The sequence below is a fragment of the Schistocerca serialis genome, chromosome 3, assembly GCF_023864345.2.
Source record: "Schistocerca serialis cubense isolate TAMUIC-IGC-003099 chromosome 3, iqSchSeri2.2, whole genome shotgun sequence".
Classification (NCBI taxonomy): domain Eukaryota; kingdom Metazoa; phylum Arthropoda; class Insecta; order Orthoptera; family Acrididae; genus Schistocerca; species Schistocerca serialis.
In genome coordinates, this window is record NC_064640.1 from 377,839,367 (window position 1) to 377,864,880 (window position 25,514).

Here is a 25,514-nt window from a genome sequence, read left to right on the forward strand (position 1 = left end):
AATAGTACAATACCCACAGTTAATGTCACAGTTCAGTAGACCTAATTCATAAACAGTTTTTCGGAGCCCTGCTCTTCTGCAAGCACTGCAGTGATAGAGGGGAAGTTGAGAGGTTGTAAGTTTTAAAATGAGATATCTGTACTTTTCACCCTTCTTTTATATTCATTTAGCCATTTGGAAACAATGAGAAAACATTAAAGGCTGTAAAGTTTTGGATACATTTCTGGATATCACATTCAACTATAGGCTTACCTGGTTTACCATATCTGAGGAACCTAACAGCCAAACTCCCTCAAAATGATGAAATTAAAAATTTTAAAAGTTGGTCACAGGTCATGGGATGCAGATTGAACCTGACCACTATAAATTTACACTCCATTCATCCAATCCCTTCTTGACTATATAGGTTTTCACTTTGTGAACCTAGGTTGGACATGAGTGCTCAAAATAATAATTGTTTCCAGCCTCTGTGCTGAGTTTTGTGACTTATTACATAACATGAGGTGACAAGTGTTTGTGGAGCAAATGGTACATTAGTGAGTTCCATGTCACAGTCATATATACTATCTGATCAAAAGTATCCTTACACCCCTATGTAATTCAAAAGTGACCATTAGTCTTCCTGAGAGTTGGAACAACTGATATAGAAGGAGGTGGGAAGCATTGTGTTGTTCATAGAGAATCAGTAACAGCAAAATGGGCTGTTCAGGACAGCTCAGAACTTCAAACACGTAGTCATTGGATTTCATCTGAGCAACAGATCCTTCTGAAGGTGCCCAAGTTGACTGTTGGTGATGTCATTATGAAGTGGAAATGCAAAGGAACAACCACAGTTAAACAAAGACCAGGCAGACCTCATGTACTAACACACAGGGATCGCCAAGCATGGTGAAGGTTAATTGTAAAAAATCTCATGAAATCAGCAGAAGGAATCACTCATGAGTTCCAAAGTGCTACCAGCAGTCCAGCTAGAACAATGACTGTGCATAGGGAGATATAATGCACAGTCATTGTTCTAGCTGGACTGCTGGTAGCACTTTGGAACTCATGAGTGATTCCTTCTGCTGATTTCATGAGATTTTTTACAATATATATATATAAAGGGGTTACAATTGTCAAGCAGTTTCTCATAAGCCACACATTTCTGCAATCAGAACCAAGCGATGCTTGAGGAGGAATAAAAAGCAATTCCACTGGACAGCAAATGACTAGAAATGAGTGATTGGAGTAATTAATTGTGCTATACTCTCTCATAATCCAATGGGAAGGTTTGGGTGTGGTGAATGCAGGGAGAATGTTTTCCCATATGACCATTCCACAAGTGTACCATGAATATCAGGAATCCGATAAAACATCAAATCTCTGACATCTCTGCAGCTGAGAAAAGATCCTGCAAAAATGGGACCACCAGCGACTGAAGAGTGTCGTTCAACATGACACAAGTGCAACCCAGTCCGCAAATTGCTGCAGATTTTAATGCTGGACTATGAGCAAGTGTCACCGTATGAACCATTCAACGAAACATCAGCAGCGTGGGCTTTCGGAGCTGAAGGCCCATTTGTGTACCCTTGATGACTGCATGACACAAATGTCAATACCGACATTGTATTGTTGATGACTGGAAACATGTTGCCTGGTCAGACAAGTCTCGTTTCAAATTGTATCAAGTAGTTTGACATGTACGGGTATGGCAACAGTTTCATGAATCCATGGACCCTGCATCTCAGCAGGCGACTGTTCAAGCTGGTGGATTCTCTGTAATGGTGTGGGGCCTGTGCAGTTGGAGTGATATGGAACCCCTGATACGTCTAGATATGACTCTGTCAGGTGACAAGTATGTAAGCATCCTGTCTGATCACCTGCATCCATTCACGTCCATTGTGCATTCCGACAGACTTGGGCAGTTCCAACAGGACAATGTGACAATCCACGCATGCAGAATTGCTATAGAGTGGCTCCAGGAAAACTCTTCTGAGTTTAAACACTTCCGCCGGCCACCAAACTCTCCAGACATGAACATTATTGAGCATATCTGGGATGCCTTGCAGTGTGCTGTTCAGAAGAGAACTCCACCCCCTCGTACTCTTACAGATTTATGGACAGCCCTGTGGGATTCGTGGTGTCAATTCCCTCCAGCACTGCTTCAGACATTAGTCGAGTCCGTGCCATGTTATGTTGTGGCACTTCTGCGTGTTCACGATTGCCCTACATGATATTAGGCAGGTGTCCCAATTTCTTTGGCTCTTCAGTGCAGTAGAGTAACAGTTTGGAGATGATAACGGATTACATCAGCATGACAATGACCTTGTCATGAAGCAGAATCTGTAAGGCAATAGTTTGTGGATAATATCATTTATGAAATGGCCTGGTCTGCCCAGAGTCACAATCTGCACCTGATGCAACATCTTTGGAATGAGTTAGAACATCAACTTCACTCCGGACCCGTGTTCACAATCACTACCTTCTATGGTTTCGGCTCTTGAGAAAGAATGGGCAGTCATTTGTCCACAGATGTTAACATCTCATTGCAACTGTCCCTGGCAGAGTTCAGGCTGGCATAAAGGTGAAGAGTGCACACACACATTAATGTCAACTGGTAGGTGTCTGGATACATTTGATCAGATAGTACATGTGCTGTACCATTGCGTACTCCACCATAGAATTACTTTTCCAAAAACTTTCTGTAAGCAACAGATACACTATTGATTTGTGCTAAAAAAAATTGCTATCTAGAAATGTGTGTGGCTAAATTAGGGTTTTTTTAAAAAAAAATGCAGATGAAACCAATGCTTGTGTAATTAGTGGGCCCAAAACTAGTTTAAATTTTACAGAAATATATACAGTGTTGTGATTGATTGCCAGATAACATTTTAGATACACATCACAATTTTAAAGTACTTCGTGTAAATTAAGGGTGACTTTCTTGACTGTTCAACCATTCTTCAGTGACCCTATGGCCAGAATTTCCTACTGGATCAAATGTACAGTGTTCACTGCAGAGCTAAAGGCATCAAGACAATCAAGAAGCAAATGAGGTTTGATCACTCGAGGAATATTCGAATCTGGCCATGTTCCTTTAGCACTTTTGAAGCACTTAAGAAAATGTGCGCAATGTGGAACTGATTCAGTACATGTAGGACTGCAATGACTGCATCTTAAATAGTGCCTTACTCTTGATACTTGTGCAGGCACTTTTGCATGTACGTATGCTACTAGATGTTAAGGTAGTTCAGTGTATTGGTACTAATTGCACACTTGTACTTAGCCTCTGAGCAGAGGGTGCTGGGAGCAGAAGCTTCTGATCGCCTCATTGCACATTGCCTACTGAGAAAAGCCCTCCCTGCTTGCCCCCGCACAGCCAGTTTACAGCATATATAAGAAACGATCATGGAATGGATTAATGCATCACAGAAGTGATGTGAAAGTTTATGGCGAGTTGCTAGAGGGACCAGGTACAGTCGTTTCACTCGTATTAGTAAATAATATTAATGATCATTACACACAACATAAACTTTCTGGAGAAGCACGAAGTCAGAGGGATCAAGTAAAAATATGCGACCAGTATGGAATTTTGGTGTTACTGTTATTCTCTCAGGGGTAATTATGTCCAAGTATTATGCTGACAATTATGACATGTTAAATGGTACAAAACCCCCTGAAAAATTCGTTAGTTGTAAGCACCCATTCTGTGATGATTCACCACTGTACAGTAAGTTAAAATATCCTACTGCAGTGGAAATTGTGCAGGTTCGGCAAACACTCTCTGTTGTACTCATCATTTCATCATCATCATCATCATCATCATCATTATTCGCGACAGTGGCTAGAATGGACTGTGAATAAATTGGTACTTTGTACGGGCACTGATGACCGCATAGTTGAGTGCCCCACAAACCAAACATCATCATTGTCCCTCCCAAGCCTTCATCCCTCTCATCATTCCCACTCAAATGCAAGAGTTTTTTAAATAAGAAATCTAAAGCACTGCCAGAGTTGTTGCTTGATTTTTTTTAATGAATGACTGCAATCTTACAGCTTAATAGTTTGTAAGGAAGACATTATTTATTTTGTAATACTGTAGTAATAGATGGTATTTTCATTTCTTCTCATTGTTACAGCATGCACTTGGTGAGGCATTCTCAGACTTAGCACAGAAGTCACCAGAGCTACAGGAAGAGTTTCTGTACAATGCAGAAACACAGCGTAGCCTTACCAAGAATGGAGAAACCCTACTTGGGGCTCTGAACTTTTTTGTTTCATCAGTGAACACCTTGTGCAATAAGACTATTGAAGATACCCTTCTGACTATTAGACAGTATGAAACAGCCAGGTATTATCAACATTTGATTCATAGTATCATCAGTGCAGAGTACAACACTGGTAGAGCAATTGTAATATTTACTAGCATGTTACCATATAGTTTTAATTTTCTTTGTAAATTTACTGTACATGCTGATGCATTCCACTACAGTGAGGACTGTTCTGATAAATGGAATAGGAGTTTTTGTTCTGCTTTAACCCTGGCATAGATTAGTTTTATTTACTGTACATCTTCAAAAGCAGACAGTGTTTGTCTGTTCTAAATACTACCCACCCTTTTTAAAATCCCAGCATGAATAGATGCTTGCTATGTGGACCAGTTAGACCTCTTTGTTTCATAATTAGATTCATTCCATTGTGTGGGTGTTAGGCTGGCCATGAGCATTCAGAGCCTGTTCAAAACCCTCTTGTCTGAGGTTGGTGACTTAAAGCTCATCACCAGGTTTCAAGTCATAATGGTGTATTCGGTGTATAAAATTTATGCCACATCACAGGCATACAAATACTTTATTGTTGTGTACTCTGGAAAGTGTCTTGTAAATAACTGTGCATGAGCAACAAAGGTTTTAGAATTTATTTGCAAAGACTTATGTTGTAGAAGGGATGTAGCTAAAATTAAAGCTTATAACTGAGGGTGGAAATCATCAAATACCAACTTTTTATATGTTTGTTAATTTTATAATGAAGATCCAAAATTAATTTAAATTTGACAAAACTGGAAACAATCCAATATTTAATTCAGTTTTGTATAAAATTTGAAATAATCACCACAAGTTTTAAAACTGAGGTTAATTGTATTTCTTTCTTTCTTTTTCAGAATAGAATATGATGCATACAGGACTGATTTGGAGTTGTTGGCTCAAGCTCCAAGAACAGATGCAAATACAGCAAGATTGGAAGAGGCGCAACATAATTATGAACTTCACAAAGCACATTTTGAAAAGTTAGGCTCAGATGTATCTGTAAAACTGAAATTTTTGGATGAGAATAGAGTGAGTATCTGGAAGCTCTCTTTTCTTTATATCCCTTTTAAATAAAGCTGTTCTTAATTCAAAGGTAAATTTGAACACCACAGTGCTTTCCTAGACATGGTCATATTGTAGGTGGTATGTTCTTGTCTTCCAATGACCTTAGAATTGACTTATCGAGGCAAGTTATGAAGGGACCAAACCATAATGCAACTTGAAAATTTTTCACACGTGCCAAATATTTCCAGAGGTGAAATAGGTAGTTTAGTGTCCATGCCAGCAGACATCACGAAGGAGGCAGATGAGCTGGCATGGGTAGCCCTGTAGGATAGTGCAGAAACCTGCCATGAAGGGCACAAGCGACATGAAGTATGTGCCGACCTGCTTGCAGAAGTGTTTACCTGCAGGCGGCAGTAGATCGAGCAGGCCAGTGCTTATTCAGAGCTTGACCACCATGGACCTCACCCATAACATGCTGTGTATTGTGCTGAGTGTGTACTCATCAACCATCCATGCCAGCCATGTGTTGTGTTCTTCCATGCTCATCTACATGTGGATTCAGACTCCCTGCTTCCTGTTGATCTAATTGCATGGTGACTTCATTTCCCTCACATGGGGTTCTGTTCTCTGGCTATTGTCAAGCCACCACAGACCTGTGAAGTATCTTTTTTTGGGTTAAGAATTCATATTATGCTCAATTCATTCCCCAGGCCACGCACATCTGCCAGCTTCGTCAGAAGCGCATTAAGTTTGTCTGGCCTCTTGTTTGTCAGTGGTCTTCTCAGTCTGTCAACCATTGTTTCTGCTCTGCTCCCTGTCTGGCTCCCTTCACACTGGGTAAACTTCTGACCCTGGCCTGTGACATGTCCCAGAATGGCATTGGTTCCGTCCTGTCCCATCACAGCTAAGATGGCCCTGAATGGACCATTGCTTATGCGTCAAAGGCACTTTCCACTGTGCAGCAGAATTATTCACAGATGGACAGAGAGGTGCTAGCTATTTTTTGGGGGGTAAAAAACTTCCATGTCTTCCTGTTTGGGGCAAGGCTCCTCCTCATTACTGACTACAGGCTGTTGGTTTTCTTGTTTGGCCATTGTTCCCAGCTACTGAATAGGGCTGCCTACCAGTTGCAGCAGTGGGCCCTCTTTCTCAGTAACTGTTGTTATTCCACCTAGCATGTCACTGCTGGTACACTATCGCAGCTACAGGTTGGGCCCGATCCAGACACCCTGAGTACTCACATCCCACTTACAAGTATGAGCTTGGCCACCATGGGTCCCCATCCCTTACAGTGCTACGTCCCCTTCCCGTGCTGCAACTCTACCCTTCTACTGTTCTTTTTTCCTTTTCTATCTGTGCATTGGATGGTCTTCTTGGTGCCAGTTGTGCTTGGATCTTCCTTGTGATTTTGGACACTTCCCTTCAAGCATTCTACAACTTCTCATTTTTAACCATTTAGGCCCCTTATTGCACTTGATTTGCTACTCTACCAAATTTTACAGAAATGCAGATCACGCAGGGAAGGTCGCCCAGCATGGCATATATTCCACCTTCTGTGCCTTTCTCTCTTTGCACCCTTCCTTTCGTGCAGGGATACTGTGCCCTAAACCCATAACGGTAGTCATTCTGTTGTTGGTTGGTTGAGGGGGTGTCTTAAAGTACCTAAGCACCTGCACGGCTGTAGCCCCCTGACTTGACTGTGCAGAGATCACACTATTTGTGCCTGAGATGGAAACTCCCCGCACAATCCAAGGAGTATGTGCGCATCATGGCTGGTGCATGCGGATTCTGGGCAACATTTTACCGGACAGGTAACCATTCCTCTCGCTGGGTGGTGGCCAAGGGGAGAGCCCCCCTTCAGAGTGGGTGGTACCATGGTGGAAGATAATGCACATGAAGTGAATTAAACTTTATCCTACTGGAAGCCACAAGGCCCCAGCAGTCTCTTCAGATCAGAAAGATTATTATAATAGAGAGAAATGCAACTGCATGATGCTTCCTCCCCTGGCTATGTCATGGGAAAGAGGACAAGCCAAATGCCAGGGAGTGAAATACTTCACTCTATACTTGGTCTTTAATCGGACTGATGGGGATACTTTTACTGCAGTGAAACCTCCTTTTTTTTAAGGGGGGGGGGGGGCAAATTTGAGGAAGTTGTCTGCTGAAAATGCGAAATGGTTCATTATTAATTAAAACTTCCTCTGCTGCGCAATCTACACCTCTTCAGGCATGTGATCAACTAGGCGGCATATCTGAGACCATTGCCCCACACAAAACTTTGAATGTGGTCCAAGGGACCGTCTTACACAGAGATCTTATGCTCCCAACAGATCAGGAGCTCCAGACTAATCTCAAGTCGTGAGGCGAACATTTTATCATGCATGTGCAAAAAGAGCCCGATGATAATCGGGATACAGGCACTTTACCTTGGCCTTTAAAGGGAATGTCCTTCCGGAGAATCCTCTCGCTGGGTGTACAGGTGTGACGTGAAATCATATGTCCCACTGGCTATGAGGTGCTTCACCTGTTTACACTTTGGGGATATGTCATTCTGCTGTATGGTGGACCCAAAATACTGCGTGTAGCAACTGTGGACGATCACTCCACAAAGGTAGGCTTCATGAATATCCACCTTCATGTGTCAGCTGCTTGGAACATCACCATTCATGTTTGAAATCTTTTAAGAAAGAAGATGCAGGAATACAGATTTGTTGACCATCTGTCGTATACTGAGGCACTGAAGGAATATGAACACTTACATCCTGTGGATCAGACTATCAATTACACTAACAACATGACCATCACTCCTCCTACCTCACCCTTCTCTAAGTCAGATTGCCCACCACTCTCCTCTCCGATGGTTATTGCGATACCTCTTTGGGAACTGCTGCCGGCTCCTGGCTGGAGAGGCGTTCTCCTTCTTCATTGTCAACTGGTGATAGGGCTCCCTTTCGGTATCCCTCTCACCAACAACCCCTGACCAGAAGCTCGACTGCAAACATTGAGTGAATAAACCACAGCCTGGGGGTTCCAGGGCTGTCCACTCTTCATCTGTCCTTGCTCTCAATATGGATAGCCCCTTAAGTGAACCCTGCCTACCAAAGGCTACAAAGGAGAAGCTGAAGAAGAAGAAGAAAATTTGTGACCAGGTTCCTTCCTCTGGTCCCCATGGATGTCCCTGATCACCCCACGCAGTTGGATTCGGAGCCAAAGTTTGTTGATGTGGTTCCATTCCCACAGCTGACAGGCAGTGTTCCTGCATTGTAACTGTCCTCATGGCCCCTTCATGCCTAACCCAGCCAATGCAATGTAATTGTTATGTGTACTACGGTCACCTGCCAGATGTGGTTTGCATTGCTCTCTGAATTGCGCTTCACTGATGACCATTCTCCAACATTCTGTGGTTGTCGTGTGTTCCGTTGGAACTGCTGATCCCATTAGGCCATCGGGTTGGGGGGAGAGTGTCTTTGTATTGGTTCATATAGATATCTTCAAACAATGCATTCCCCTTGTTGGAGGCAATAGCAGTGCAAGTATTAAATGACCTCAGTGATTGCCATTTGCATTGTTAACCTACCTCCAGGCAGGCCAGTCTGAAGGGGGACAATTCCCACTTCAGCAAGGAGACTGTCTTCCCCCTCTTCTCCTGCTTGGTGACATCTCCTTGACCAGCATCTCTCAGACCATGATCTGTGCTGCCTCAATGATGATTCTCCCGCTCCCTTCAGTGCTGCCCATGGCACATTTTTCATTGTCGTATAACAATCTTTACCCCTAATCTTGTGGATTCGCAACAGTGATCACTACATGATGACCTTTGTGCCAGTGACCAATTTACAGTGATCCTATCATTGCCTTGTCACTGCCAGTCAGACCAGGTACCACATTGCTTACTTCAAAGAGTCAAGTGGCCTTTGTATGCCTCTGCTATTACATTCACCTCCTCTCTGTTGGATTGTATTGATGAGGTTGTATAAGGTGTCTCAGACACAATCATCCATGCCGCTGGAACTGCTGTTCCCCTTTGTACAGATCCCTCTCCCCCCTCTGTCCTGGTCTTTCTACAGATCCTCCCTCTTCAGCCCGCCCTCCCCCTCCCTCTCCCCCTACCATCGGCTGGTGCCTTGTTGGACCAAAACATTGCAATAGTTATTTGGGGTCACTGACCAAAGATTCAAATAACATCCTTGGCAGACAAATCTTACCACTTTCAAACGACTTCATCCTATGGCTCACTGTTTAATGAAATGCAGTAAGACGGAGTGCTGGGATCACCGTGTCTCCTCCCTGGGGACCTATGCCTCTTTATCTCAGGTGTGGGACAAGCTCCGTGGTCTTACAGGTCACAAGCCTTCAACAGCTGTTCCAGGTCTTGTCATACAGGGTAGTCTTTGTACCAATTCATCCGCTCTTGAAGAAGACCGGCATTGTCATCTTCTTGCTCACCAGCTACCTTTCTACTGCAGAAGCTAAAAGTTGAAGACATCCCCTTATGCTTCATTCACCACCAAGCTGAATCCTATAATGAACCCTTCACAGACTGGGAACTAGTTCAGGCCCTTGCCGTGTTCGACAACACAGCTCCAGGCTCTGATTCCATTCACAGTCAGATGACCCAACACTTCAAATGTTCCCCAAATGCCACATCTCCTCATGGCTTTGAGCCATCTTTGTCTCCAAAGTGCGTTGTTTTTGCAGTGACGAGGTAGCATAGTTGTCCCATTTCTTAAGCCAGGCGAAAAACCAAAGTCTCTTGATAGTTACTGGCCAATTTGCCTGACCAATGTGTTCTGTAAGCTGCTGAAAGGATGGTGGCCCCTAAATTATGCTGGGCTCTTGAATCTTGGGGCCTTTTAAGCCCTTATCAGTGTGGTATCCAGGTGGGACGTTCTGCACCCAGCCATCTGCTTGGAAACAGCAATCTGATAGGCTTTTTCTAAATGTCAACACTTTATCTCAGTCTATTTTGACCTGCATAGGGCATATGGCGCTGCTTGGTGTCATCACATTTCACTCCTCCTCAATGACTGCGACTTTTGAGGCCCCCTATCTATTTTTGTCAGTCAGTTTTTTTCCCCACCAGTTGTTCCAGTTGGCACTTCAGCCATCTCCCCATGTGTCCAAGAGAACTCTTGTTGAGTGCTACTCTTTTCTTCATTGACGTTATGAGTTAGTGACCTCTGTTGAGCCACTAGTCATCCTTGCATTGTGTGTTCACAATTTTTGCATTTGGTACAGCTCCCAGTCAGAAGCCTCTGCTGAACACCAGGTCTGAGGTGCCATACAGCAGGCATCTGCATGGGCTCTTTCCCATGGTTTACAATTGTTTCCTACAAAAACATGTGTCATGCATTTCTGCCATTGTACCACAGTCCATCCTGACCTGGAACTCTATTTTAGGTACTCGACACCTTTTTGTTCTAGCACAGTCCCGTTTCTTTTTGATAAAAAACTGACCTGGCTGCCCCATCATCGCTACCTGAAGACTAGCTGCATGCAGAATCTTAAAACGCTCAGCTTCTTTGCCCATACATCTTGGGGCATGGATTGTGCTACTCGTATCCATATTTACTGGGTCCTGATTTCGCCTCAACTGGAATATGGTTTCCAGGTTTATGGCTAAGCAGCTTCTTCAGCTTTGAAGCTGTTAGACCCAGTCCACCACCGTGTCATGCATCAGGCCAACAGTGCCTTTTGGACTGGTCCCATAGACAGTCTTCTTGCCGAAGTGGGGATCTTCCCCCTTCAGATTTGACGGTACCAGATCTTGTTCTCCTACGCAATCATCGTTTATGTATCCCATCTACGTAAAGGGGTGCCGTCGTCCTGATTCCTCCCATCTGGTGGATTATCGGTTGAAATGCATCTCTGTTTCCTCTGCCAAGTTCTCTATCTCCCCTCCCTGGACTGTGCTCCTAGTGTATTCTCGTGCACTCCCCCTTCAGTGGAGCCCAGGCCACGGATCAGGATAGATCTCTTCCAACGCCCAAAAATCTCATTGGCCCCCATAACCTTGCAGCTGCAGTTATGTCTAGTTCTTCAAGAATTTCAGTGTTCTGCTGCCTTTTACACAGATCGCTCTAGATCTGTGGGTCAGACGGGATGTGCTTTTACATCCTCTCTGGAATGGCATTCACTGCCGGGAACATAAAGTGTGTTTACTGTGGATCTGACAGTTGTTGGCAGAGCCCTCCATTTTATTAAACAGGCCTCAATTGACCCTGTTTTAATATGTACTGACTCAATGAGCAGTCTGCGGGCTATTGACTGATGCTATTCTGTGCACCGTTTGGTCTCGTGTATTCATGACCATCTCATTGACCTTTATTGTGCTGCCTGCTCAGTTGTCTTTCTCTGCATCCCAAGTCATGTGGGTATCCTGGGGAATGAACTGGCTGACCATTTGATAAGAGGAGCACTTACTCACTTCCTGTTCGCTTTATCAGTTCCAGGTGCAGGTTTGCGGGTACACTTAAGATTTTTCACTCGCCCAGAAATGGAACAACATCTGGCGGGCTACTGCCCCATCTAATAAACTCTGTGGAATCGGGGCAACTACTGCAACATGGGGCTCTTCTTTTTGCTCCTCTCGGAATAAATCCACAGTCCTTTGTCGTCTCCGCATTGGGCATACCAGGTTAATCCATAGTTTTCTGTTGTGTAACGAATCATCTCCACATTGTGGTTGTGTAGCCTTACAGACAGTAGTTCATATCTTGGTGGAATGCCCCCTACTTTTGGCACTCCGTGCTAAGTATAGACTTCCAAATTCATCGCTTCTGATATTGGCGGATGATTCATGGATGGATGAATTGCTTGTCAGTTTTCTCCATGAAACTGATTTTTATTGTCAGTTATATGGTTTTAATCTACATCCAGAGTGAGGGCAGAGTGGTTGGGGAATGGTGTCTCTCCCAACATTTTTCATCCCCCTTTAGTCTGTTTCAATCATTTGTAGATTTGGTTTGCTTTCTTTCTGCTGCACCCAGTTTTCTATTTTGGATGTCAAACGTTGTTGAATAATGCTCGCTGTTTGACTGTAATGGATCAGGGATGGGACAGCTGTGGGTGGAACATTTCCTGACAGATGCAGAGCCCGAGGGATGCCCACCTGCTGACTCCCATTTATCCTTCATCGTGCTTTTATTATGACAGTACAATGACATTATGTTTTTAGTCTTCTCACTTTTATTGTTATGAATCTCCTGGCTAGATCAAAAAAGTCTCTACTTCAAGATGCAGCACTCGTGGATCGAGGGACTGATGACCTTGTTGTTTGGTCAGCTACTCCCCAGCCCCCTGAATCAACCAACCCAATCTGGAGTACGATAGACTGGAGGCTCTTGTGTTTGTACTGGATGATGCCTTGTAGCAAACCCTATCAGACTTTCTGTTGACCCACTTTTCCAGAATATAATTTTTCTGCTTCACTTGCATTGGCCGGAGTGCACCTCTTTGGGTATGGATCAGGCATTGTGTACATTTTTCCTCCTATGTGATCGGCTCAACATTGTCCTGTGAATTCTCATGCTTGCACGAAGGAGCAATACTGTTGTGTGGTTGTACCCCTGATGTTGCACCCTCTCATATTCCAGTTACTGCATGAATTGCATTGGGGTATTACTTTTACAAAGGCATTGGTGAGACGTCAAACCTGACCAGCAATCCATCGCAATATTGAACATCTGGTGCATTCTTGTGGATAGAACTAGGCTGCACAGCTGCACCTGTTCTCTCCTTGTCCGATCCCATAGCGCCCTTGGGACAGGGTGCACATCGATTTTGCCAGCACTTTTTGGACAGCATGTGTGTATTGTGTATTAAACCAGGGACTTAGAAACAACGGAGAGGCTTCGGCCCATCGTAGCCCTCAGTGGTTCACAACAGGCCACAGCAGTCCACCAACCCCACTGCCGCCCCACACCAAACCCAGGGTTATTGGTGCGGTTCGGCCCCCAGTGTACCCCCTCCCCTCCCCTCCCCCCTCCTGGAAACGTCTGATACCAGATGAGTGAAACCCCAAATGTTTGCGTGGTGGAGTAATTATGGTGTATGCTTACATGGAGACAGGGTTCGCGCAGCAATTGCCAACATAGTGTAACTGGGGCAGAATAAGGGGAACCAGCCCACATTCACTGAGGTAGATGGAAAACCACCTTAAAAACCATCCACAGACTGGCCGGCACACCAGACCACCTCACTAATCCACCGGGCGGTCTTCATGCTTGGGAAGCAGCACATTAGACCATGCGGCTAGCCAGGCGGGCTTGGACAGCATGTAGTTGTAGGTGGTCAAAAAATTGTCCAATTTCCTGTACATTTCCAAGTTGTCAACTGCCATGGTTCGAGTGTTGGTGGTTATGTTTGCCATTGAGTGTTCCCCCATGACCTTGGTATCTGACGACAGTTGGCAATTTGTGCCAAAGGAGTTTGAGGACTTATGTGTTTACAATGCAGCATCTGATTGCCACTCTGTTTCACCCAGTTTCTATCTTGGATATGGAGTGGTTCATGCATAAATTTAAGACCGAAATGCCACTTCCCATGATGATGCATTATCAAGCTATCTGGCTACATACAGGGAGACAGAAGTCAACCAATGCAGTCTGGCAGAACGTTTGCACGGGCGCCAGTCTTGGGGTCTCCTACATTTGCTGTACCCTGAGTTGTATGCCACAGACCACTGAGGAAAGCTGCATTTTGTTCCCAGGGCTGCTGTTTGAATCCTTTCATTTGCCTGATGGCAGGAATGGGTGTTGGGTGTCGTGGTGGCCACCATGGTTGGCAGTTGCACATGACGGATGTTGGTACGGAGCAGATGATCCGCCATACAAATCAGCTATGCCCGCGCCCTGTTGTGACATCACTGGTGCGGTTTACTGGACAGCAGATTGGGTCACCATGATTTTCTGTGTGAGGGCTCCCTCCCGCTTGCAGTGGCGTGCTCCTCCATTGCCACCCCCTATGTGCACTCTGCTGTCCTTCCATTGCCTGCATCAACAGCCCTCAGTTAGGCCTGAATGTGTGCCTGCCGATGTGGAGCCCATGGATCTTGATCACCCCTTCACCTCCTCTGCTTCCTCCACATCACGTCAATGGAGGTGGCATCACCTCCACAGTCTCTGTGCCCTTCCAGCAAAGCCAGTGCCATTGGAGTTGCCTCCTTTCATGGTTGGTCCACTGTTGGGTTCTCCAGGGGCCTCTCTGGTTCTGCACCAGGCCCAGGCCTGGTCAGTTTTTGGCCTTACATGGAATTTTCAGGGGTGGGCCTTTAGTATCCCTGACAGCAGACATCATGATGGGGGCAGACGAGCTGGCATGGATGGTGCAGTTATACAGTGAGGGAACCTGCTGTGGAGGGCATCCACTGGTGGAGGTGTTTACCTGCGAGCAGCAGCAGGCCGGTTGTATCAGTGCTTACTCAGAATTTGGCCACTGTGAATCTCATGTAGCATATTGTGCTGTGTCTTGTGATTAGTGCTTAGCTGCTAGCTAAGCATACCAGCCATGCACTGAGTTCTTCCTTTGGTTGTATCTACATGGGTTCGGAATCTTTGCTTCCCATAGGTTGACTTGCATGACGGATTTGTTTCCCCTCTCGTGGGGTTCTGTTTCCCAGCTATTAAGAAATCACCGTCGGCCCGTGAAGTATCTGTGCTGACCGTGTAGTGATTCAGCAGTGTCACACCTCCATAGATACTAAAGGTAGTAAATTAAAGTGAAAGATGACCAGAGGGGGCTGAGTGAGAATTGAATCATGAGATTTTGCCTGTTTTATTTGACACTTATCCTTGCTGTTAAAGAACTGCTCTGGTTTGTGATACAGTGGATAAAATGAATGTGATACAGATGGTTCAGAATCTTTGTAAGGCCATTGTAAATTAATTTCCCCATAGTTTCCTTAAGTAATTATAGATGAGCTCTGGGATAACTACCTCAACAAAAGCAGTGTATTTTACCCATTGGTGAGAAAAGACTTAGTGGGTGCCTAGTATGTAATTACCTCATTATCTGTTTTAGCATTAAGACAAAAGAGTAAAAATGCTAATTAAAGCCTGAAGTATGTGTCTTCACTAACTTGGTCCCATATTTCAAATATAACTGTTGAGAAACAAATAAACTGTATCATCTGTGTACTAATATCGTTGGAGCATTTCATCATTAGATCTCAACTTTGACAATACTGTGCACGTGTGGAGAGGGAGGGAGGGGGGGGGGGTTGGCACGCGCGCGCTCTTTATGATGGGAGTGGTGGATGACTACATGAGGGAGGAAGTGCAGATGTGTATTTTGATAGACAACGAACGTCTAAACAAATATTACAGGTATTGAAGCTACGCCAGACAGAATAGCAAGACTTGTTTTAAAAATAAACATAAAAAAGATATTTCTCGGAGATGTAAATTTCTGTGCGCCGGTGTGGTCACATTCTGGAGATGAGATAGGAGATCTTACTACAAGATGATGATGCAAACTTTTTAATGCAAAAGTAAAACAAAAACTAAAGAATGATTCTTCAGGAGAAAACTTGGGTTATGTGATGAAGGTTGTGTGCAGGAGAATTCGCCAGAAACAACAACAACAACAACCATATACTGAACATTGAATAAAAAGTTTAGAAAATAAACCCTAATAATGTTCAACATAACAAGGGCATTACCATCTGTTCATTAAGGCAGTGAGAGGTGTACAGTAACAAGTAGAAATGAACAAAGAATACAAGCTGTGAAAGTGAGGTTTTGTAAGAAGAAGAACTGAATGTAAACTGTCTAATGTAATAAGGAATACAACAGTTGGGCAAGAACTAGAACTTAGAAGCATAAACTAACAGATCAAGAAGTACATGATTAAATGGCGAGATCAGACCACATGGATGAATGAAAATAATAAAAGAGCTCCTAGTCAGGATCATGAAGGCCCAAAGGATGTCTACTGGTTTCTGTTTCATCCTCTGCCAAGCGCTTTGAAGGGGCATGTGGTCAGCACACTGCTCTCCCGGTGGTTTTGCAGAGTTTCCACACCTTCGAGCCACTACTAATCAGTCAAATAGCTCCTCAATTGGCGTCATGGGGCTGAGTGCACCCTCTTCCAGTCCTCCCACCAAGGTAAAGCCCTTGGCTTTGGCTGTACTGAGAATCTAACATGAGTCCTCCATGTGGCAGCCGTCTATGCTGAACACTCAGCTATGGAGGGGGACAATGAATCAAAATAGATTGCATAAAATTATAATGAATTACCAACCAGTAGTGGAACAATGAATAGGTGGACAAAGAATGCTGTGGAGAGATGAACTAGAAACTAATCACATACATAGAGACACTGAACAACAGGATGTAGCAGACAAATGCCTAACACTTGAGGGTAAGAAGAAGACGAAGATGATGTTTGTACTTAACTCATTCATTCAGAAGAAAATGGCCAGAAAATGGGCTCAGTAAGGACCAAATGTAACTGACAGTTAAATTTACTGTATTTTTACAATCAATTAAGAAATTGTGCAATATAATACGCCTGACACAAATTTCGAAATTGCAGTTGTCCAGTGACTCAGTAGTATACAGAGTAAAAAATAGGTGCAAATGTAAAGTGGAAGGGGAGACACTCATGTGTCATGTAGTCAGAATTGCAAATTACGAGAGCTTTATATAAGAACTAGCTGCGGCTGCGTTCGCATGTTGTTAGGTTTGTTACGATGAGCAAGTAAGCTGCTGTACGTGCAGTAACATCAGCTGCCCTCACATGACTGCCCGTTTGGTGAAACTTGGCTCATGATGTACACATCACTCTCCCCCCTCCCAAGCTCTACCAATATATGATGCATTGGCATGCACAGCATTGCTGCCAAGCAGTGTGTACGGGGGGCATGGGCAGGAAAGCAACAAATAGTGTGGAAGTATGGATTAAACACACCGAAGAGTGTATAAGCATTGTATTAATTACTTTTAATTGTATCGTGTAGCACGTACAGACCAATGAAAGTATTTCCACGTATATGATAAATATCAAAAGTCAAAGAGTAAATAGCTTTTTCAAAGAGTAAACATTTGTCCCTAATTCGGGTAATATTCTTCAAATTAACAAGAATCTCGTACTATGCACTTTCTAAAGTAGCCTATGTCCTTCCACAGTGTTCAGTCTATCTCCACACCAAATTTCATTGAAACTGGTTCTGCGGGTTAGTTGTGAAAACATAACAGAGAAAGTTACTTTCCCATTTATAATATTAATATGGATAAAAATTTCAGTTAAGATTTCTTTTTTTTCTTCTGCGATCTGATACATAGTGGTGGAGTACGTGACAACAGTTGACTGAAGCCATAGATGCTTATGCCATTTTTATGCTTATTATTGATGGTGACTACTGCTGTCTTCAACACCTTTTACCACTTGAAAATGACCAAAAGGTTAAAATTGCAATGATGTATATTGTAATAAATGTGCAATCAGAGGTGAATATGAAGTCATTAAAAAAGATATTTTACTGGTTGTGCACATCGATGTACAAACAGCGTATGAATTTATTTACGATGCACATGTAATGTAAGGATGTTGCAATCCCTGTAATACATTGATGCAGCACTGAAACCATTTGGTAGTGTAGAATGAAATGAAAATATTTATTCTAACTGCCTTAATGGAAACAATGCTGTCTTTAGAAAAAAAAAGTTGTACAATGTTTCAAAAATTTATTTAAATGAGTGCACAGTTTAAGAGATGAATCAAAATTGCAGATAGTTCATGGAAGTAATGATATTCCAGAAGTAATTCCAGATTAGGTATAAAGCCATTCAGGGTATGAAGAAATGAAAAGTGTCTGCAGATGATGCTGTTTCAGTATAAATGGTTAAAGCTCGATGCAAAGTAATAGAAAAGAAACCTACAAAATTAATTACTGAATTTCTGTGGAGAAAGACAATATTCCCCTGTACTGGAACAATGCAGTAATTATTCTGTTTCACAGCGAAGAAGACAGGCAAAACATGAGAAGCTGTAAGCCTGCCAGCCACCTCTCCATAATTTGTAGGGAATTTTCCAAAATTATCACCAGTAGAAAAAAAAACAGTATTTTAAGCAAGCAAGCAATGCCTTAGAGATGCCAACAGCACAGTAGACCACTTGCAAGTCATTAACAAAGTTATAGAACAGAGCAATCAATATGAGTTACCACATTGTGATCCCATAGAATTTGGAAAAACTTTTGGCTTGGGTTCTACAAAATCTGTGCCAACAGAAATAATACATTGATTCAACTTATGTTAGAATACTAAAAAATATGTGCATACATGCAGCTTCCTTTAGACTTCATCAAGATAATGAGAAATTCAGAATTTAAATAAGTCAGGTAAGTAGATTACACATCTCCAGAACTAGTCATAGAGGAAGTTCACAGATCCTTAATTTGGAAAAATGAAGATGGGATACTTGTTAATGGGACTGGTCTGAACCACCACCTCTAGTTGATTACACTGTATTTTTTGTCTTTGGTGCAAATAACTTTAACAACAAATGCAAGAACTTAAAACAAAAAAGTCAGAAAATAGGCCTAAAAAATAACTTACAGAAAGACTGAAATAATGTACAATGGCATTGAAACGAAAATGTACAAATTAGTAATGAAATCATATAATAAGTTGAGTATTTGTATTTAAGTCATCTTATTACTGTGAGTGGGTGCCTGGCAAAAAAGTAGACAAAATATTGAAAAAATGTCGTATAGAGTTTTGAAAACTTTTCCCTATGTATCTAAGACGGAAAGTCAACAGTCTGCGTGTATTATCAGTGTTGACTTATGGCGGTGAGACACACATCTTTCAGGTGGATATTGTCCTAAAACAGACCATTGCTCAGTGAACAATGGAGAGATTCATGTTGGCCTCAGGAAAGTCTTCATTTGGCAGCCACAAAAAACTTCAATTATTTGCCCAATAACATGATGTGTGTGGCCAGTAGCAAAGTACAATTTAAATCTAAACTGAGAGTGTTTTTTATTAAAAATTAGGTATTTGAGTATACAAGAAAAAGATGTTTACTTATATCATTAAATTTCTTTGTGTTTCATGAATAATGTGACTAATTCGAAAGACCAATACATTAATTTTTATTAAATGTAAGCCTCTGTTCTGTTTAGTAATGTGTAAATTACCACAATGTAGCCATACACACCACCTAATCATGAATATATAGCTTGTAAACTGACTCCTTCTACAGTATTTTGATAGAAATTGAGCAAGTCATGTATAGAACATGTAAGTAAATAATGAATTATTATCGGCATACAAAACTTTAAGTGGAGTGTGTAGTGTTGTTCAGTTGAGTGTATCAGTTAGCGCTTCAATTTTTCTCACACTGCTTATTGTAAGAAAGATACTTAGTAAATGCTAATCATGGTCCTATTGGAATTGGTATACCCTTGTTTTCATCCAACATTTGAACTAACTTATCCAACTAGTTATTAGAGGAGCTGCAGTATAATATGGACTCTGAAGCACAGCGTAACTAGGGATTTTTCATGGTAATAAATCATTATTATGGCCAAGCTGTATTCATCAATATATACAGGGTGGTTATAATTAAACTTTCACTACTTGAGCCAGTGTAGACAGAAAACTATTTACAGTATGGGTACCTAACTTTATAGGAATGATGTTCAGACTGTGCACTGCAGGATTTATGTTCTTAGTAGTGTTGGTATCACCAGCTGCCATTAAATTCTGGTACTTGTATGGCAACATAAGGTTGCAACCTAAGTGTCAGTGTCCATGCAGTCAGTATGGGTCTGGACAGGGAGAGAGGGGCTTTACTTGTAAAGCTGTTTTATAAAACAGCAGCAATAGTGCTGCTGCTCTTCACAAGTATTGACACATTAGAGGAAATTGGAGAAGTCCTCTTTCGACATAGTGGTTGAAGAACGTGATTTGGAAGTTTGAATTGACTGGCGATTTGGAAATTCTTTGTATGAGGAACCAACGGCCAGTTGAACGACAAATTGTTGAAGAAGTTACTATTGCCATGGCTGAGAATACTGGATGCAGTGTGTGATCTTTAGGTAGTATACAGTCTGTGCCCACCATTCGAAAAGTGCTGGGAACAGTTGTGAAATGGTATCTGTACAAACTTCCAGGCTGTTGTGGATGCAGATGCTCATCACATTAAGCAATGTTTGTAACCTGTAATGTAAACATAGCACACAATTAACTAAAGTTACCCTTTACAGTGGAAATTAAAATGTGTTTCTTTCAATGGTTTATTCATTATTTTTCTTCTGCATGTCTTTAAAAATGTTTCCATAAATTTTGGTTGCCCTGTTATCACTAGTGTTTCGTGGAAGCCCTCACTCATAGCAAACGTGTAATTATAACCATCCTGTGCTTTCACACGCCATATCACAGAGAATATCACGTTAGTTTTAATCTCAAATGAGAGCATGCATAGAGAAAAATATATACAGTTAAATTGGTGTCTCATTGGAGGTTAGAGATTTGGTTATTGTGTATTATTCGCTGGGTGGTGACATGCTGTGGCAGTCTACTGATGTTACTAAGGCAAGTATGCTCTAGAGTTTATATATTGATAAGAATGTGTTGCTGTCAAACTTGGGCTTATGTTTAAACCATTAGAGTGAAATTTCATTAGCATTATGTTAATCAGGGTATATCAAAATACAAGTCATTACTGACATCATAAAAAAGTTCTGTTTTCACTATCAAAATTTTGAGCCAGTGAGAAGTGCTTAAATTTTGCATCCACATTAATTGACAGTTTTGTATTCCTTTGTTTGGCTGTTTATTGATACAAATTAATTTTAACTAATTTGAGCAATTACAGTGTTTTTAAAAATGAGCCATATTTCTTTATAATGTGGGTTGTGGTCTGTCTTTGAACATTTCTTGTGTTAACATTTTAATAATAAGCATGTGTTGATTGCAATGAGAGTTACAACTTAATTAATATCTAACAGCAAATCTTGTAGATTAGGCCAAATAGCTGTTGCTGCTAATCTCTGCACCCATTTTGATACCAATGTAAATGTCCATTAGGAATTTGTAACAATTGTTTCATGTTGTTGCAGATCAAAGTAATGCACAAACAGCTTTTGCTGTTTCATAATGCGGTATCAGCATACTTCTCAGGAAATCAACAGGCACTTGAAGCTACATTAAAACAGTTTAACATCAAGGTTAAATCTCCTAATTCTTCTTATCCATCATGGTTGGAGCAATAGTAGCAGGAGATAAGTAGGACTTGTGAGTCGTGCCCATTCCAGATGGTTTGCAGTTATTGTAAAGTAGCTGTGTAATTTCACTTAATGTCAACATGACAATGCTGCAACAATTCCTGCATCACCTTGTTTATCAATCTGTGTGTGCATCATATGTGATAAATGTAAATTAAGTGCTTTAAAAACTTTTGTTGCCATTTACTATACATCAGGGCCAGAATTCTGCATTAGTTAACTGCGAACATTAATTATGTATACTAAAACCCTTGTTCATCAGTCATGCAGTATCATTTTTTCAGTGAGTTCCTGTTTCATGGTTTTGTATGATTTTGAGACTGCAGATAACTGGTGAACAGTACATGTATTTCATGTATGAGATATAGTGCATATCATTAATAAATGACTTCTTTACAACATTGTTTGCCAGTTAGCCCACTTGGATAAAAATTTAAAACTTATAAGAAATAAAAATGAAAAAAAGGGTTTATATTTTCTAATTTAAAGAAAATACAGTTATGTTACTTCCTGGCAAATTAAAACTGTGTGCCCGACCGAGACTCGAACTCGGGACCTTTGCCTTTCGCGGGCAAGTGCTCTACCAACTGAGCTACCGAAGCACGACTCACGCCCGGTACTCACAGCTTTACTTCTGCCAGTACCTCATCTCCTACCTTCCAAACTGTGGCTAAGCCATGTCTCCGCAATATCCTTTCTTTCAGGAGTGCTAGTTCTGCAAGGTTCGCAGGAGAGCTTCTGTAAAGTTTGGAAGGTAGGAGACGAGGTACTGGCAGAAGTAAAGCTGTGAGTACCGGGCGTGAGTCGTGCTTCAGTAGCTCAGTTGGTAGAGCACTTGCCCGCGAAAGGCAAAGGTCCCGAGTTCGAGTCTCGGTCGGGCACACAGTTTTAATCTGCCAGGAAGTTTCATATCAGCGCACACTCCGCTGCAGAGTGAAAATCTCATTCTGGATACAGTTATGTTGTTGCTGCAGTTCAGCATGCTTAATATCTGTGTAATGATCAGGTTTTGTCGAATACGTATATGGTCAGCATTTAGCTATGTTGTGCAGTGTAACAACTGACAGCTATTAGACTATAGATGTTTCATGTATTGAAAAATAAATGACATGAACACCTTCATTTTCTGTCCAGATGTCTAGGATTAACAGTGTGTTTTTATGAGTAAAATTGTTACTGCTACATGTTATAACAGGACAAATTTGATATTCTTAAAGCACGTCATGTGATCCATGTGTAGTGTGATGCTGAAAGAAAAAGTCATGTAGTATCTGTACTATGGAAAATTGCCATAGATTTCTTTCTTTCTTTTCTTTCTTTTTTTTTCCTTTTTGTACACAGTACAAACTTTCAAGGCTGATATTGTGAATGCCTCTGGATATATATTGGTTTTAGTGCACTGTGACTTCAAGACAGTGCATTCAAATATAAACCTAGTATTGCTAAAAAGAGTAGGTATCAGTTTCCAGTTTGTAATGACAACACTGCTGATAATAGGAGAATATTAGACCTCTTAGACAGTATAATTAATGAAAGACAGAATTTAGAATTGATTGTCACATGCTTGTCACATTACAACTACTGTGCTTTTTTGTCGTAGTTGGTGTGTTCACCTGTACTCTGTTACATGCTTGTATGAATGTCACAGTAATGTGATGACATCTCATTGAAATGCGCTATTACACTCATTGTATTCTTTTGCAAAATATATTTTAGCCAGTTATTTTCTTCTGTCTTTTTTGTACGGCTCTTTTGACAAAGTTTAGTCAGTTTTTTTAACGTAATTTTTCTCTTTTGAACACTTGCAGTGTTGGCTTGGTTTAGCGCTTTTAAAAGCAGATGAAAAAGTATTTATTACAAATAATCAGTTCTAAATGGGGATAATTTTTGAAGTTCAGAATAATATACCCTTTCAGGTATTTTGTGCTCTGTGCAGTTACTTTCCAGAGAAAGTAAGTTTTATTCAGTGGTAATTTCAAAATAACACTGTTTGTCTTTGGCATTGTGACATCCACCTCATCCAAAAAGGTACAATAAACAATGCTTTGGTGTTAATAGTTTGTTTTGAAGTTGTATACTGGAGCTGATGTTTTGAACAATGGTGTTTTCTCTATGTGAAAGGCTTTAGTGTCTCCTCGTCATGTGCAGTATTGAAATGCTGCCAATGCTTTCAGTAAATAGTAAATGGAGATTAGTGGTTCCTTGTGCAAGTATGACAATATCTGGTGGTGTAATTGAGCAGGAGAATAGTCATCTATGGGAGTGCTGATTTTGTGTAGTACAGCACTTCTGTTGCTACCGTCCACAATTAAATTTGCTTTCCTGGAATACTGCCAAGTATTTTACTTCATTGTAGATGACCTTCAAGCATAGCTCGTATATAATGTGCCATTAATAGCTGACGTAATGCGTTAGTGACAGTGGTTGACAACAAGAGACTTGTAACGCTTTTGTCTTTGTTTTCTATACAGTATTTGCTGATAAGCATTTTTTTCCCATGTGATTCAGTATATAAAGACTGATACTAGAAATAAACATTTAAGTGGTGGTAGAAAAGGCATTATGTGCTGTGTTCTCTCTCCCTTCCCCTCTCTGGCATAAGTAGTTCATTATGACCTAAGGATGTGTTTCCTCCTTTCATTTGTCATATTATCTTTGCATTCTCACAAGTGGCAAACATTAAAGGACTTGTTATAAATTTCATTTGATGCTTTGTATGTGTTGCTGTCATTGATCAAACTGTGCACATTTTGGCTTGTGTTGTCTGAATACCATATCTCATATAATATTCAAATCATTATGAATTTAATTGTCTCAATTAAAAACAAAGAAAGAGTAGAGATTTACAACTCACTGTTTGGGCAGTAGACATACTTTGTGAAATTTGGAACTTGTAGGGATATGTACATACTTCAGAGCTAACTACAAGTTCCAAATCTTATTTATGTGTCTGCTGTTGCCCAGAGTCCAAAGTATACTCATCTACTGTTTATGTTGCACACAGAATTTTCCAGTATCTTATTAGTGTTTCAAAAGTCATTATGTAGAACTGCATAGTAGCTCGACATGACACTCCATTAAGGTTTTTTTTCTGGGGGGGTGGGGGTGGGGGGGGGGGGTAGATATTAAATATCTTATAATTGACGCGAATTGTGGTTTCCATAGAAAGTTGTGAGAGAGAATGTTAGAAATGTATTTTGGAGCATTTCAGTGAATGGTCTATCAGTGAAACTTTTACATGCTTTTTTATATTTATTTGTGATATTTGTTGTCAGCTTTAATATAATTTTTAATGTAAAGCTTCTTATTTGTACAGAAACTTTATTCGGCATAGAGTATAATTCTTAAACATGTATATTTTATATACACAATAGACTCACAATGGTTAAAGTATTCGCAGATACAATCTCACAAAATTTGTAACTCAAATACGTATTTGAAAATATGAATCAGAGTATGTCTCTCAATGTCTTTACCAAGTTCTGACATACTTCTTATTTTAAGGTAAGCTTCTTGCAGATGTCTGCAGTTGAGTTTTTATCTGTTATTGGTTTGATGGTGTTTATTGTAATCTTACTTTAATATAAAACATGATATTTAATTGTACTTTTATGAACAGAGTTAAAAATACAAATGAAATTTCTTACACGATGAGATGAGTGTAGCAAAAACAACTTCTTCATTTCATAATAGAAAATTGTCTATGTGGTACAAGTTGTCAGTGTGTTGAGATGCCCTTGCATTAATTAACTGTTAACTGTAGTAATGTATCATGTTAACTATGATAATGTGTCATACATTCATATTAAAAATATTTTAAGTCAAGAGTATTATTTTCCCTTTTGTCTCAGTGATGTAAGAAGGCAATTGTATATTCCATAATGAGAAATTTAAGATAAAAACTACAGAGCCCATAATTATTTTATGTGACCCAATTAGTAGATAATATCTATGTTTTCAGGCTTTGCGCGCATGCACACGCGTGTGCGTGT

At 41.1% G+C, this 25,514-nt stretch overlaps 1 protein-coding gene across 6 annotated transcripts in view; it reads left to right on the forward strand.

Moving 5' to 3' along the window:
- The window catches only part of LOC126470207 (arfaptin-2), a 59,351-nt gene extending 37,321 nt beyond the window's left edge, over positions 1-22,030 (forward strand). For all 6 annotated transcript variants that reach the window (XM_050097883.1, XM_050097880.1, XM_050097882.1 and 3 more), the window contains exons 5-7: positions 4,119-4,330; positions 5,138-5,312; positions 21,358-22,030. In XM_050097883.1, the coding sequence (XP_049953840.1) occupies positions 4,119-4,330; positions 5,138-5,312; positions 21,358-21,510 (540 nt within the window). In that variant the 3' untranslated portion in view covers positions 21,511-22,030. The remainder of the gene's footprint in view (positions 1-4,118; positions 4,331-5,137; positions 5,313-21,357) is intronic.
- Positions 22,031-25,514: the final 3,484 nt, after the last annotated feature.